We start from the raw sequence: 16,784 nt of genomic DNA, 5'->3' as shown, positions 1-16,784 counted from the left end.
CTTTAAAAGTTTTCCTTTTCTTTTTTAAATTGTGCCTGGTTTATAAGATCACTTGGAAGACTGCCAAGCTAAGTGTAGCATGGCTCCAAACACACCTGACACAGGCACAGGAGGTTAAAGCAAGATTTAAAAACCAATGGATCTCCATTTCCTTATTCTTTCATTAACCACAACTAAAATGTGAAACCAATTTTCTTAGTAAAAGCTTACTGTAACTTGTGTACTTTAAAAAACACAGGTTTCAAAATGTAGAGCTAATCATATACATTCAGCAGATTATCAGTGAACACTAAAAACAATGTGATGAGTCTCTGACACTCAATGAACACAGGGCACACTGCGTCTAGAACTATACACACAGCACACACACACACACAAGCCAGATGAGGATGTACGGTACTGAACAATTCCAACCCATGTGGGTCTCTCCCCCACTTCATCCCCCTTTCTTGGGAAACATCAACGTTTTCTAATTCTGTTACAGTAAATATTTGTTGTGAGGCAGTATCTGTGGGCCTCCACAGTGACTGATCTCAGAACTGAATTACCTGACTCAAAGCTGGGATGGAGCTGGTCTGAGAAGTGGTTTGAGATATGGGACCATTCATCTGTAAAATTGAAAACAGCAAACACACCATCATTACGATATAAAGCAGCATTTTCAAACCACAATGATTTAGCAAAAACAAAACCCACTGAGGAAAACACATTTTTACATGACAAAGAAATTCAGTGAGATATTCAGAAAGAGGTAGGAGCCTTGAAACTTAAGATATCTTAAAATTCTGCCTGACCACCGTAATTAAAATTCCTTATAACTTCAGTGGGGAAAACTAAGAAAAATCTGTTTTTTGCTTGACATGAAAGCAATCAAAATAAAAAATTTATAATTAATTCTTTAAATACATTCTTTAAATTAATTCTTTACATACATACCAGTACAACACGTACAATGTTATTAAAGTATTTATAAATCACTGCATTTTTCTTAGGAATTTAAAATCCAAAAGCTCTAAGTGTCTAAAGCTCTTTGTTTTCTCTATCACCTAAGTACTTACAGCTTCCTCTACTAAGCTACCCATAAACTGATTCAGAATATAACTCCTATATTTAGCTTATAAGATATGCCAGAGTTACTACTTTGATTTACTTCTGAAATCCAAAGGAGCATCTGTTATCAGAAGAAGAGGAGAGGAAGGCATCAGGCCAATTCTGGCCTCGACCCGCACTCACCAGATGAGCGCTGTCTTTCCCTTCCTGGACTCGCTGGCCCTGCGGTTCAGCCACGACCTTAGTGTCCTGATCAGAAGTCATGAGCTGTTTACTTGGTGGCCGCACTGGGAGAAGCTGAGTGGCCAGCGAAGGATGCTGTGGAACGACAAAGACAGCACATCAGTAACTGGAAGTACGGAACACCAGGGGTTCTTACAATTAAGTGACTAGGAAGTCTGCAAACCCTCAAGTTTTCATGTGCTTATCCCTCTGGAGCCTCAGCAGTTCAAAGAAATCTGCCGGCGATTTACACCTTTGTACTAAGCCAAGAATATACCAAGACTAGAAATCATGTGCTAACACATACAAACCCACTGACGCCCACAAAACCATTTTTTTAAAAACGGAAAATTACAAAACTAACAGAACTCCCATTTGTGATATGATGAATCCCAAATTTGTATGTACGTATCATTTTTTTTTTTCAACGTTTATTTATTTTCGGGACAGAGAGAGACAGAGCATGAACGGGGGAGGGGCAGAGAGAGAGGGAGACACAGAATCGGAAACAGGCTCCAGGCTCTGAGCCATCAGCCCAGAGCCCAATGCGGGGCTCGAACTCACGGACCGTGAGATCGTGACCTGGCTGAAGTCGGACGCTTAACCGACTGCGCCACCCAGGCGCCCCTGTACGTATCATTTTTGACTAGCACCATCAATTTCATTTTCTTCCAGGACAACAGTTATCAAGAACTGAACAGTAAGTAGTTGAAAAGGAATCCCACACCAACGGAAAAGCACCTCCAGACAGCAGGACCAGAGTTGTGAAGCTAGCAGCCTTTCTGGCTCAGCTCAACAGCTAGACCCTGAACTTCAAACAACGTATCTCCTTTGATGTTCCCGAACAACGTACACAGTAACTCTGGTCCATGAGGCGGGACCACAATACCCATGATTTCATCAGATCAGTCTGAGAACCAGGGTTCCCAGACAGCCAGGCCTGACCTCCACCGCCTCACAGCACCCCAAGGACTGGATTTAATCCCCGTATCTCTCAGGCACTTCTGAAAACACAGCATCCACATGTCAGATACAGAGACTTAAAAGCTAGCTATCGGTCTCACGAGGTGACCATGCAGGTTTTTGGTTTCCATGATGGCGATGGCGCTCCCTTCTCTCAATAACCAGCTTATGAACTTCCCAAAACGCTTGTTATAATGAAACAATCTGATGATCAAAGGCGATCTCATGCACTGGTCAACTCTATCATCAGAAGCACAAAATCACTTCCGTGCTATTAGGCAGGTTTGGCAGTACCAACTACTCAAAGAGAAGAAGAAATGCTTGGGACAAATCCATTTCAGAAAGGTCAGTATTTTCCAAAATACAGGATGAATGACAAACGCTGAAGTGTAATAGTTTGTAATACTTGTGAAACTGTAATAGAAACTACATCGACTCTCACGAAACATCAAATCCAAAAAATAAAGACACAGAACGGTAACCAGACTGACAAGTCACAGAAAGTACTGTAGATGCTTTACCATATTAACTGCTGGATTTCTAAGATTCTTAAAGAAAAAATGTTTGGTTAAAAACAAGGTAAGATAGATAAATGGCGGGGGGGGGGGGGGGGAATTCAATTACAAAGAATCCTTTATTACATCTACTACCTCCATTTTCTTTCCAGTCAGAAATATGTGCCTCCCGGTCCAGTGTGCCCATGCGTGCTGGCAACGCTCCACCACAAAAAGAAAGAAGGGAAGTCGTGGCAGTGTCCTGGGTCGACAGCACGGCAGGCCCAATCTGTCCCAGGCGCCCCAGCCACGAACCAGTGATCCTGATGCCACACCAGTCCACCTCTTCATTACCGACCCAGCCAGCACACACGGCTTTCCTCAGGCCCTACACCCGGAAACAGGGGTTCCTGTGTGGGCAGCACAGAAGGCACACAGCATTACAACCAGACTTGGTCAAATGTTTCAATCCAGAAGACGGTTTGGCAGGGCAGCACTGATGACAGCTCCAGCAGAGAACAAGCCTCCCAGGCACCCATTGTGAGACCACAGCCGTCCTGAGGCCTCAACGACTGCCTCCAGAAATGGCCAGAATGCAGGTCTCGGGGCTGGACTAGAAGGCTGGGGATAGGGTGGGGGAAGGTGCCACCAAAGCAAAGCCTGTGCTGGCCCCAGACCTAGCGGTCTGAAGTGGTGACAGTGTCCAGAGGCAGCCTTCACAACGGCCTTCCAGAGCCAAACAAAAGGAGTGATTTCCTTGGTTCGATTTCACCCGTCGCCGTGGAAAAGTAGAAAGACGACACCAAAGGGCCCTTCCTCCTATCTCGTGGTCTCTATGCTAGCCGGACATTTTACATTTCATCTGTCAAGGCTACACCTGGAAATTTTATCAATCTTATTAAACACTTGGGACGGTACGGTCCTCTCAGATCTATTTCTAAAGAATCTTTTTCCCATATACCAGAAATGTCTGTTTCATAATTAAACATTTGTTAAGGGCTCCGGGGTCCCATCCAGGACCCCACATCGCATTTAGGTGTGACTTCCCGTCTCCTCCACACTGTGACAACTCCTCAGCCTCTCCTCATCTTTCCTCTTCACTTTCCAAGTGTGAAGGGCTCTCACGGCCACACACGGACAACGTGCGGAGCAAAAAGAATGAACGAGTAACAAACACGTTAGGATCCACGACAGTTCAAAATACCACCACGCTGGTCACCTGCGGAGACTGTCAGGATTCCAACTCATTCTTCTGAAGATTCCTAAAGGCAAACAACCGTCAGCCCGCCTTCCTTGGAGGACGGCAGCGGCATAACCGAAGAGCTGAGCGGAGCGAGCTGCTCTCTACGCAGGAAGCACCACTAATAAGCAGGGACGACTGAAGTAGAAAATCACAATAATGCAACATCTAATGAAATAACGAAGGCAATTACCATCGACGTCTGCTGAAATCGGGCAGAGAGCTGACAGAAAACTTTATAATGGCTAGATCGGATGGACACTGAAGCCACTTTTCAATCTCATGACTGAAAGTGTAACAACCAGCTGTTACACTCTTCTTGGTGTGAGCAAAGAGCACCGTTTATGAAGTATTCTTGCCAAAAAAAGAACCTTTAGTTAATCAAACCTCTAGATCTGACTCCCAATTTAAAGGAAATTCTGGGGCAATACACGTTAAATAACACCAACACAAAGCCATTAGCTAAATCTGAAACGTGGGGCATTCTAGAAGACAGATGACTTCATTTCTGCACGAAATCTAAGACATGAAAAAATGGAAGAGATTTTTATTGCTACACAATACAAAAGCTTTAACCAAAATAACCTTATGTGAGAACTGTAACGAGACTGAAATAAATTAACTCTAGAATGACATTTTTGACAGGAAAAATTGAATGTTGCCTAGGTAATAAAGGATATTATAGAATGATTATTAATTTTGTTGAGTGCAATCCAGGTGGTGTGGCTGTGGAAAAGTCTTATCTGTGAGATATACAAACTAAAAGACTATGGGTACAATTATATATCCGGAATTTGCTTTAAAATATGCTAAAAACTGTTTTGGTAAATTTAAGAGACAACACAAAACAAAAATGCAAGAATGCAGCAAGTGACTAACGCTAGAACTGGATGACGGGTGCACTAAGGACTGCTATACCGCCTGCCCTCTCTACTTCCGTGGTTAAAGTATTCTGTAATGAAAAGTAAAAAGAAAAATCTAATTAGGACATAGTTACCAATATCCATCTGAAACTTCACACACACTTACTGTTGTTTAAAATCTGCACTAATACAAAAATATGTAAACTATCTCATGAACAATGTTTAGCTTTAGCAAAAAAAAATAAAAATAAAAAAATAAAGAAAAATACCGAAAAGCAGAAACTAACACAATATATTTCAACTATTTAAAAGATTCAGAGATTACCTTAGGTTAAATAAGCAGGATATGAGACTGTGGACAGTATAATTACAAGTATATTTTAAAAATTCACACAGCTGACTTTGTGAATATTTAAAAGTAATACACTAGATGACTAACAATGTATGACCAAGAGTTAAAACACCAGGATAGTGTCTTACGTTGTTTCATTTCTGTAGTCTCAATTTTCCAAATACCTTATTGTTTTATAACCACACATGCTTAATGAAACTCATCCAGCTTGCTGGTGCTGTGTTTACCAAGCAAGCATCGAACAGTTCAGAGCCCCCCGTGCGGTACCTTTCCAACAACAGAAGTACTGATTGGCAGGAAAAGCAACCAGGACCCTTCCCAGTGGGTTGTCAATACAGATTAATAAAAATGCCAATCAGTTGTCACACCATTTTTTTGTGAAAATTCACAACTCAGTCTTGTTCTCTAAGACAGGGGGTCTCAGAGGGTGGCCTGTGCCTGTCAGGGGTCCCAGAGACCTTCCCAGGGGCCCTCAGATCATACCAATTGTCACAACAACCACAAAGGCTGTTTGCCTTTGTCTGCTCGCAAACTGCCATGGAGTTCTGGTGTGGTTACAAAGGAGAAGAGTCAAGGTTATGTGAAGGGACTGTTAACACACTCCTCACTGTTCCAGCTATTCATCCGTGTGAGGTCAGATTTCCTTCTCATCCTTCAACCAAAATAACAGATCACTAACAGATCAAATGCAGAAACACAGAAGAAGCAACCTGAGATTCTATTAAATTAGACACTGAAGAGATTTATAAAAATACAAAACAATGCCATTCTCCTCATTAAATTATTTTTTTGTTTTGGAAAAGATTGCTACCTTTTCATAAGCAATGATATTTATTTTACATGTAATGGCTTTGCTATTATTGTTAAAGAAAAACTTTTTAAATCTGAGTCGTAATTTTTAATGCAAATATACAGATAAGCCCCGTAAACAAAAGTTCTTCAAGGTCTTCAATAATATTTAGAAGTGTAAAAAGGTCCCAAGACCAAAATGTTTGAGAACCACTGATATAAGGCAAAAGGAGCGCTATGTACAGATGCCTGGCTTCCATGGACAGGAGACAGCCTGTGTTCACGGACCGGAAGCCATGGTATTCCTAGGATGGCAACACCGCACATCTACAGAATCCATGCAATCTCTATCAAAATCCCACTTGCCTTTTTTGCAAAAATTGATGAGATGATCCTAAAATTCCTATGGAAATACAAGGGACCCAGAGTAGCCAAATCATCTTGAAAAGAACAAGCTGGAAGACTCACACTTCCTGATTTCAAAACTTACCACAAAACTACAGCAGTTAAGACAGTGTGGTATTGACATAAGGAGAGACATACAGAACAAAAGAACTTAAAGAGTCCAGAAATAAACTCTCACATTTATGGCCAGTGAATTTTCACAAGGGTGCCAAGACCATTCAATGGGGGAAAGAAAATCCTTTTCAACACGTGGTGCTGGGACAACTGGATATTCACACGCAAAAGAATGGAGTGGGGCCCTTATCTCACTCTCTCTATAAAAACTAATTCCAAATGAATCAAACACCTAAATATGGGGCACCTGGCTGGCTCAGTTGGAGGAGCACGCGACTGTTGATCTCAGGGTTATGAGCTTGAGCCCCACATTACGCATAGATATTCCTTAAAATTAAAACAAAAACAAAACCTAGGTGCACCCAGGGGGCTTAGTTGGATGAGTATCTCACTCTTGATTTTGGCTGAGGTCATGATCGCAGAGTCATGGGATCGAGTCCTCTGTCGGGCCCCGTGCTGAATATGGAGCCTGCTTCAGAGCCGCGCTCTCGCTCTATGGGGTGCCCAGGTGGCTCAATCAGTTAAGTGTCCAACTTCGGCTCAGGTCATGATCTCGTGGTTCATGAGTTTGAGACCCACATTGGGCTTTCTGCTTTCAGCACAGAGCCTGCTTTGGATCCTCTATCCTCCCCACTTTCTCTGCCCCTCCTCTGCCCTTTTTTTGTCTCAAAAAATAAAAAAAGAAAAAAAAAAGAGTCTCTCTCTCTTTGCCCCTTCCCTGCTCACGTACTCTCTAAAATAAAAAACAAAACTACACTCAACTAAACTAAATGTAAGAGCTAGAATTATAAAACTCGGAAGAAACCACAGGAGTAAATCATCTTAAGCCTGGATCAGGCAATGCCTGCTTACATAGGACACCAAAGCACAAGCAAAAGAATTAAAAATAAATTGGTCTTCATCAAAATTAAAAACTTTTGTGCTTCAAAGCACACCACTACCAAATTGAAAAGACAGCCCACAGAATAGCTGAAAATATTTGCAAATTATATCTCATAAGGGATATGTGTATATACACAGAAAAAGAAAGAGAAGAATGTGTTCCTAAAACTCAATTATAAGAGACAAATAAGTAAAAAATGGGCAGAGTATGAATTGACATTTTCCCAAAGACATACAAATGGCCGATAAGTACATGAAAAGATGCTCGACATCATTAGTCATTAGGAAATGCAAATCAAAATACAAAATACCACTTCAAACTCATTGGAATGGCTATAATCAAAAAGACAAGTAACAAGTGTTGGCAAGGATGTGGAGAACTGGAATCTTAATACAATGCTGGCGGGAATGTAAAATGGCACAGCCACTTTGGCAAACATTTGGATGTTGAACACAAGGACATCACATAAGCCAGCATTCCCACACCTAGGTATATCCCCAAGAGAACTGAAAGCATTTATCACCCCCAAAACTTGTACGTGAATATTCAAATAGCGGAATAGCCAAAAAGTGGAAATAACCCAAGGAATAAACTGGAAGAGGTTAAGAACTTTATTTTCATACATGTGCTTGGCATACCTCAGTGGATTTGCAAATAACAATGACACAATCATAGTTTGAGAATTTGATAATTTCTACAACAATCAAAATAAAGATAGAGACCTGGAGACTTCCTGACTCCAGAACAACATGAACATTTTTTTTTTTCTTGGTTACAAAAGGGTAGTGTGTAAACATAGATGATTTGTCTGTGGATCAGAAATCCAAAAAGGGAATGAATTAGTATTTGGATCTGTGTCATGCAACGGTTAGTCTAAATGCTTCACAAAGTCACTCAATCAACCTCAATTTTCTTAGCTCTCATGCCCACTTAGCAGCCTGGGAAAATGCGCTCAGACATGACTCAGTCAAGGTCACCAAGCTAGTTGAGTCCAGTGAGCTAGTCCATACACACACACATAATTTCTGCTATTCAAATCTACATGCCCGTACGGAAATTCTGCGGTGCAGACAGCTCGCCCTGTCAATCCATGCCAATGGGCGCCCCCACTGTGACAGGACCTCAAAGTACCTGCAGCTTCCTTCATTGGTCTTCATTCCTTCTCCCCCCCTTCTATGGTGACCTTCATATTGCCCAGTGCACACATAATGATTTTAATATTTAAAATAAGCATTTTTTAATAAATCAACATGGTGCCCAAATATAAGCCAAATTTAACTTCATCTTTTTATACAATAAAACCAGTGATGCACGCCAAGAAAAACAAAACAAAACAAAACAAAACTGGCCGTGTTGAGAGATGATATGTTGCATCTTACTGGGGAATTTTCAAGCATATAGTTTTGGTTTTTTGTTTTGTTTTGTTTTGCTTTATGAGTTGGCCTTGAAATGTACACATTTCAGAGGAGAGGAGATTCTCCTATATGGGGGCCACAGGGGAGACAGCTTTTTTCAATCTAAAAACATTGTTCTGAAATAAGGAAGTCTCCAGTTCTACAAACCACTCTCCATTCTCCATATTCACCCAGCCATTCAATACTTCCCTGTCTTTCTTTGCACCATTTCTCTTCTCCTCGCCTGGGATCCTCCTCCCTCATTGAAGGCCTCCTTCTCTTTCCTCTCTCATTCCTTCTTCATGTGCCCACAGCCTTATGTTCTTTACAGCATTCACCACACCTGTGGTTCTCTCCTACCATCCTGAGTCTCTTTTAGGAATCCACATTTTTCATATATATCCCACCAGTGATACGTTCCAATTTTACCCCCAAGGGCTTACAATTTACCTCCAAGAGCTTCCTATTGTCAGTAACACTCAAGTACAGATGGTTTGGCTGCAGTGTTGTGTCAACACTCTATTTCTATATTTGCATCCACAAAATGAGAGAGGAGTCAAGTTTGCTAAGTTTTCTTCTAACTCCTCTGGTCTGTGGCTGACAGCAAGCAGTCCAGGGACAGTACAAGATGCTACGACACAGACATGTGTTCTGAGAACTCCCGCGTAACTGTTTGGATTATTTTTCAAAAAACAGTGACTGAATATTCAACTGGATAAGTAAACACAGTTTTATCCAAATATGGAAAATGGGCTGTTGACAACCTTAGAGACTGCCCTAATTAAGTACTATATGATCCCTTTGAGAATCAATTAGAAAAGCCAGAATTTGTTACTTTCAATGTCTAGACATACCATGTTGAAAGACAGTTTACCTATCAGACCTCTGAAACTAAATAAACTCAGTGGAAAAAACAGAAATGGTCAAAAAGCTAAATCAAATCATTAAAGCACCATCACAGTGTTTTGGGATTTGGAAGGACATTTGTTAATAATAGTAACTTTCTTTTAGGGACTCAGTATGCACACCTCTAAATAGAGGTGTAAGAAAATGAAATACCATGATAGGAATTACAGTTCCTCATTCACTCGGCTTGTGCTGCAGGCTGCATTACTGTGTTTATCTCACAGCTGTCAGCATCGCTCTGTACGTAATATTTAAACTATATGTTCCTGTCTCAGGGAAGAATAATTTGTGAGCAGCTCAGAGCACATTAGTCTACGTACCTACCACAGCATAGATCTCCAGAGATCATATACTCGACTGAACCTTAGGCTTGAAGGTGGGAACATTTATAGAACAGCAGAACCCTGCTTCCAGGAGAGCAGTTACTCTTTGTTTTTTCCAGATTCAGTATCTACAAGATAGTTTTCCCACAGTAACTGTGGCACTCAAAGACACGGACAAATGAAAGAAAGGAATCTAGCTTTAGTAGAGTAGTTGCTTAATTACACATTTAAACTGGCACCCAGTAGGGAAACAGTCCTAAACAGATGCTGCCAGTAAGCTTCAAGATCAATTTTTTAAATTTCCTTTTGCACGTGCACACCTGCGCTTCTACTGAGAGAGACAGCAATGGGGAAGGTGACTCATTTTTTTACACTTCCATCTGATTCTACTCAAGGGGCAGAAAATCAGACACAAGGCACACTTATTTCTTACCCAGACAGGATCGGAAAAGCATCTACATAAGAAGTATACCCCAAAAGTTACATTTAAATTTTTTCCCACTAACTGCTTTTAACTTAGAACTTATTTAGTAATTCCACACACACAATGAAAAAGGTCCCTTCCAGCTTTAAGACTTAAAATTGGTTCATGGAATGTTATCTCGCCCTGGAGAGGGCAATTATTTGAAAAGATCGTTTTAGCTAAAATTTTCATTAAAATACAATACAAAACAAAGAGAGAGTTTAGGTCATCTCATTAACCCTCTGGTTAAAACATTAAATCTCTGCAAACTCCAAGCAGTCCAACACTTGGTGATAAGGAAGCCTAAATACTATTTGAAACAAGTGAAACAATATGAAGATTTAAAGATCGCACCTTCTCACTCTGCTAGTGACTGGAACGGTCATTTTACAAAGGAGGGTGCAAAGCCCAGGCAGGCAGTCATACCCTTAGAGGCAGGGCCCGGCTGCCCTCAAAGTGTGACCTCTTCCTCGGACCAGGAGTCACTCCTCTTCCGGTGGAGGAACATCTCCTCAGGCAGTTACATGCCCCGCCCCCATCTGAAACTCGCCCCCCCCCCCCCCCCCCCGCCCCATCTGAGATGAGATGGGAAGGGTGCCCACCACATGGGGCATATCCTTCCAGGGCGCAAGCTCAACTAATCCACACGCCTGCCTAAACGCTACCAGAAACCTCCACACCAAAGCCGCTGCCTCCACAAGACAGGATGCAACCTATTTCATGTAACCTAAAATGGAAGGAGCGAAATATAAGAAATATTTTTCACAAAGATACTCCATTCCAGAGTTGAAAAGCAAGTTGTTCTGAGTGCAGCCTGTTTAGAATGTATTCTGACCTCCGCTTGTCTGTTATCAACATTTTCTCAGGTAGGAGCTGTTTCCCACGTTGCAAACCACAAGCCGCGGCCAGCCAGGGCTGCCGCAGTAGCTGGCCAGGCGGCCAGTCCACCCTCTTCCTGACTCGTTCGGGCCCCTCACTCCTTGGATCGGTATGCCCACCTGCTGGGTGGGGTGCACCCACCTGCTGGGTGGGGTGCACCTCTCCGAACGCCATCTCTTTTCTTAGCCACACATGAACCTCCTGGTAGCAAAACGTATCTGGAGTCCAGAGGAGGAAAAAACAGCTTACTGCTGGCAGTTCATTCTATGATCACCTTATGGACAAACAGCAGAACTGCTTCATTCAATATCTTTCAGAATTTATTTTTACCCTAGGAAACGGCATATATGTGGTTCTCCCTTTCTTTAGGACACAGTTTTGTTAACTTCATTTTGAACATAGGATCCTTTTCTTGGGATTACCCACACTCTCCATAAAAATCTTCACTTTCTCTCATTTACAGCTGAACATAAAAAGCGCCGACGATCAAATGCAGTACCAGCGTATACCTGCACCAAAGAAAAGTCAGACTCAGTATCATAAAAGTCTTTCAAGAGACCCAGAAGTCCTCTTCATAAACGAACTCTGGATAGTACATTGCTTCAAATCTTTTCAAAGGAAAAAGTCTCTATTTCACCTCAACCTTATCAATCTTTCATTTCTTTAAAGACTGCTGATCACATTTTATTACTTTCCAATATATAGTCCCATAACTACAGCTTTTCAACCGACAGCAGATGCTAGTTAAGTGAGATGGGGGGGGTTGGTGAGCAACCTTAGAACTCAGCATTTCAGCAAATAACAGAATTCAGAGCTGGAAAGCGGCTCAGAGCTTACTTAATCCTGTGCTGCTCAGACTGCAGTATGCTTATTATTCCTAGGAGGGCGCCAAAGAATCAGAACTAGAGGTGATAAAATTGTCCGAAGTCCAGAACTATTTATATATATAAAGCGATTAAGTAATAAATAAATAAATTTAATTAGTTAAAAAAAAAAAAAAACAACTGAGGCACCTGGGTGGCTCAGCTGGTTAAGCTTTGGACTCTTGATTTCAGCTCACGTCATGATTTCACAGTTTGTGAGATAGATCCCGGATGTTAGCACAGAGCCTGCTTGGGATTCTCTCTCTCCCTATTTGTCCTCTGCTCACTTGTGCACGCGTGCTATCTCAAAATAAATAAATAAACGTTAAAAAAAATAAACATTAAAAACAAAACAACCAACACAACAAAAACCTGTACACCCGACACAGACAGAATATCTTCATTCTGTAACAGACACGTAGCTTTCAAGGGCATTAAATTAAAAGAAAAGCTTCGTCTTGGGAAAAGGTACTTCTGATCTGTGTCAATCAGCTAACCAATAAATAAAAACAAAGCAAGAACATCCTGAATCTGTAGTGTTTCTACAAACGAAGAATGAAATTCAGCACATCATGAAAACATTCCAAAGGGTCTGTAGGACTCGAAATCAGTAAAGAGCTGTTTGATCCAACAGATGGTAGTGATAAAGATGGCAACTTACCTTCCCCAAGTCCTCACTACAGCCCTATAGACATTCTCTAAAATCTTGTTATGTGAATAGGCAGGCCAGCTTCCTTAAAAATTAAAAGCCATTTAACAGCTTTATAAGTGGTGATAAAATACACCTTATTTCAAGACCTATATTAATGTGCATCCCTCCTTTCTCGAATTTAGTATTCCTAACAGATCTAGATTTCTTAGCACTTTGGTGACACAGAGTGAAATATCCTGCAACAATTATAATCCTACACCAGCTCTTGAAAATCAGGGGTGCCTCAGTGGCTCAGTCGGTTAAGGGTCATCTCTTGATTCCAGCTCAGGTCATGATCTCACAGTTAGCAGGATCCGGCCCTGCATCAGGCTCTGAGATGACATCACGGAGCCTGCTTGGGATTCTGGATCTCCCTCTCTCTCTGCCCCACCCCTGTTTGCATATGCTAAATCAATCAATCAATCAATCAATAAACTGAAAAAAAAAAAACTTAAAAAGGAATTCGGACCTCACAAGTCAAAGCAAGGGACCCCAAATACAGACTGAACATAACACAACTTAAAAAATCTTCACGAAAACAACTGACTTTTTGTCAGCAGTTTCCACCCAAAAGAAGATCTGGAAAAGAAACATACTAACTAAGGGAGCGCTGGTCCTTTATCTGTGCTCGGGACCCTACATCCTCCTCTCTTCCTGCATCCTCCCTTCTTCCTCCAGCACTGTTCAAACACGCCTGGCCTAGGTGGTCTCCAAAGACAGAGCGCGCGCAAGGGAGGAAGAGCTGAAAGGTCAGAGAAGCAGGGACAGGGAAGGATAAAGACAGGGGGCCGGGGGCCTGTCCAAGCTTTGCGAAGCTCTCTAAGCTCTCCAAGCTCTGCGAAGATGGCCCATCACCTGCTTGCTGCTGAGGTCTGCCTGTGCTGGGCACTCTCCCTCCTCAGCCTCCAGGCAGCTGGATCATACTTGCCACTCTCAGCCTTTTTTCCCCCTCCCTTCTTACCCCCACGGATGCTCTTCCTCTGCACTAAGCGCGACACAAGCTCTGGCCCTGTGTGACCGGAAGTAGCCGTGAATTCAAGCAGGCGATTCTAAACACCAACACGTGAACCCTTCACCACTTTAACTCGTGTATGCTCCAGGGCTTGGGCTTTCTCCTTAGACTGATTCAGTCCACCAGACCCTTTTCTTTCTCTCTCACCTAAACCACATCCATAACGCATCACCAAGACTTTCCCTTTGTTTCTTTAAAGTACAACTTAGTTACAAAGTGTGAAAAGCACAGTCCTTCTAGAATATTCTCCAATTTTTATAGTGTCTTACCCATGTACCTAACAGTTTTCCTTGTGGTTTGTTTTTATTGAGACACTCCAAAGTTTTCAAAGTCGTGCGCCTGTGTTTCCACACTACTGTACCAGCCCATACTGGTTACGTCCTACAACCGCAGGAAGGAGCCGAGTGCCCTAAGCCCGCGTGGGAACACCCCGAGCTGGCTCCTGAAAGCACACCACCCAGCTGCTGGGGAGAGGAAGTGGGCAGCCCACGCCAGCCCCGCAAGGCCCACAAATGACTCCAGGGGCTCCTCCCGCACCCCACGCCCGGGGGTGTTCTTCCACCTCTGTGAGTACTGCAGGCTGAAGGTCAGTGCAAGTGATCGGCTCCCCAAAATCCATCGTCTACAAAAATCCATTCCCACCACCCTTCTCCTGAAGACAAATAAAGCAAATCTGACAACCCCTCCATCTCAACGAAACACAGCATATCATCTACCCAGCTGCCCAAACCAGAAACCTACCAATGCATTTTCAACCTCTTCTTCTCAAATTAGCCTGTATCTTCCCATCTCTATTACCGATAACCACCATCTCGGAACCAAATCACTACCTGACTTCTTACGCATCTCCAACCCCACCAATTCCTCACAGAATGACCTTCCTGAAACAGGAAACTATCTACTACCCTGCAGTTCACACCCCGAAGGCCTGCGCTTGGCATTCTCCGTCTTCCCACTGCCTAGGTTGCAAACCCATTATGCCCAGCAGCACAGCGTGTCAAGAGCACGCTGTCTCTCCCGTGCTGGGAGGGCAGGAACGTGTCTATCTTCTCGGCCACTATATTCCTGACACAGTACCTATCAGAGTAAAACCTCAGGAAATACGTGTTTTAATCACACTGTGCCTTTCATGCAATAAACACGCAGGAAGAAATTTTTGGTCTTTAAAACAATGATTCCAAGTAAAAGCCTCTGTTGCTGCAGACTACAAATGATGTGTTAATGTGGGAAATGGTAGTATTTTTAGGTCGGGGCAAAATTATCGTGGGTTCGGTTTCATTTCATCTCAGATGCTCTCCAGATTCTGGATGTATGTGTGCATATGTGTATACGTGCAATCTAAACATCCAGAAGAGCCAAATACAAAGTGATGCTGACAATAAAAAATTACATTTAATTATTAAAATAACAAGTTATTTTATTCTTAGGAAGAAGTTCCTAAGTGGCAAACATATGCTAAAATTTTTTTGTATTGAATGTGGAGGTCAAAGATCTTTTTGAAAATCTGTAAGCCAAGTCCTTTCACTGCAAAAACAGACACATACCAGAAATGTTAAACACAGACACAGAAGTTTAAGGAACCCCCCCGCTCCCCACCACCCCACCACCTCCAGTCCACCGATGAACAACAGGTTGGGCATCTGAGGAGGAGTCAAGAGCAGAGGCTCGAGGCCCGCCCAGAGCCCCGAGTCCCCACTGACCAGGTAGTGACGCTGGACACTCCCATCTTACCTACTGTGAGCATGTTTAGGGCAGGTGCATCACAGCGTGTGATTAAACCAACGCAGTCATTACTAATCACTAGGGAGCCAGAGGCCGGACCCGGGGAGCCAGGGGCGCCACGCTGACTCACAAAGGAGCAGCCAGAGTCTAAGACCAGGGCTCAAATGCCAGGTATGGCAACTGAACACGCTTTCACATTTCCCAACATGACAATGCTAATCAGATGATATTAAAATACAGTGATATTAAAATACAGTGAATAACACCTAACACAAAGTGTTCCCTGCAAAAGGGATACCACACTTAAAAGAGAATTTAAGTTCTACAGTTGTGATTTCAAAAATATCTACTACTCTAGATAATCTTTCAGTTTGATATTCCAAAGGATATGTATCCTAGCACAATACGATCTCCATTTTATAAATAACTGGATCACGACTCCAAGGCCAGTTAGGATTATAATTCAACACATGAACACCGTAACCATAACACCGTAAAAGTTCCAAGCGAACTATCAGTCAGCATCAGCTCCAGTAATTCTGAATTACTGTCCAGTGAAATAAATGAACTTCTCTCAGTCTTGGGGTATGAGGTACCCCTCACCCTAGTAATACTCACTGTACAGAGCACTCTTAAAACTTTCTGTTTCAAACCAGCACTTCTGAAGCTTAACTATGCTGTGTGGCATAGGCTGCAAATGTATCAGGTTACTTGGACCTAATGCGTACATAGGACACCTAACATTTCCAAGAGTTGGGTCCTGTTTGCAATGGACTTGGAAGCAAGAAACTAGATTGGCCCCATTTTCTGCTCTTCATCGTGTGATATAAAACAAACTGTCTCCAGGCCTCAGTTTTCCAAACAGTGAAACAGGTGTTCTGAAAAACAAATTAAAAAAAAAAAAAAAGAAACAACAAGGATTTTAGATACTCCGAGTCCCAAGCCAAATGCGTGTTGCTGAGGGTGAGGAACTGTGGCAGTGTGCATTCATTTCTCACATCCTGTAGGAACGCTGCAGGCGGTTCCAATCTGAAGTCATTATGCACACAGCAGGAAGCAAGCAATAACAGTTGTTGAGCATGGTAAACTAAAGGCCAAGAGAGGTGGCAGTGCTCACCTAAGTCACCCCCTCTCAAGTCTGAGCCCTCTTTACAAA

The 16,784-nt window shown here is 42.5% G+C and overlaps 1 protein-coding gene across 4 annotated transcripts in view; it reads right to left on the bottom strand.

Moving 5' to 3' along the window:
- LOC112867313 (La ribonucleoprotein 4B) overlaps positions 1 to 16,784 on the bottom strand; it is a 93,055-nt gene that overhangs the window by 66,584 nt on the left and 9,687 nt on the right. For 2 of the 4 annotated variants that reach the window (XM_086715070.1, XM_086715071.1), the window contains exons 2-3: positions 1,234 to 1,368; positions 549 to 608 (exon numbers count right to left, since the gene is read on the bottom strand). In XM_086715070.1, coding sequence (XP_086571196.1) covers positions 549 to 608; positions 1,234 to 1,314 — 141 coding nt within the window. In that variant the 5' untranslated portion in view covers positions 1,315 to 1,368. Of the gene's footprint in view, positions 1 to 548; positions 609 to 1,233; positions 1,369 to 11,481; positions 12,069 to 16,784 lie in introns of those variants that run through there. The other 2 variants (XM_086715069.1, XM_086715068.1) reach the window with 2 other exon arrangements.

The sequence above is a fragment of the Puma concolor genome, chromosome B4 (genome assembly GCF_028749965.1).
Source record: "Puma concolor isolate L17-30 chromosome B4, mPumCon1.1.hap2, whole genome shotgun sequence".
Taxonomy (NCBI): Eukaryota; Metazoa; Chordata; class Mammalia; order Carnivora; family Felidae; genus Puma; species Puma concolor.
The sequence above is the reverse complement of the archived record's forward strand: the minus strand, read 5'-3'. Positions and strand labels throughout refer to the sequence as shown.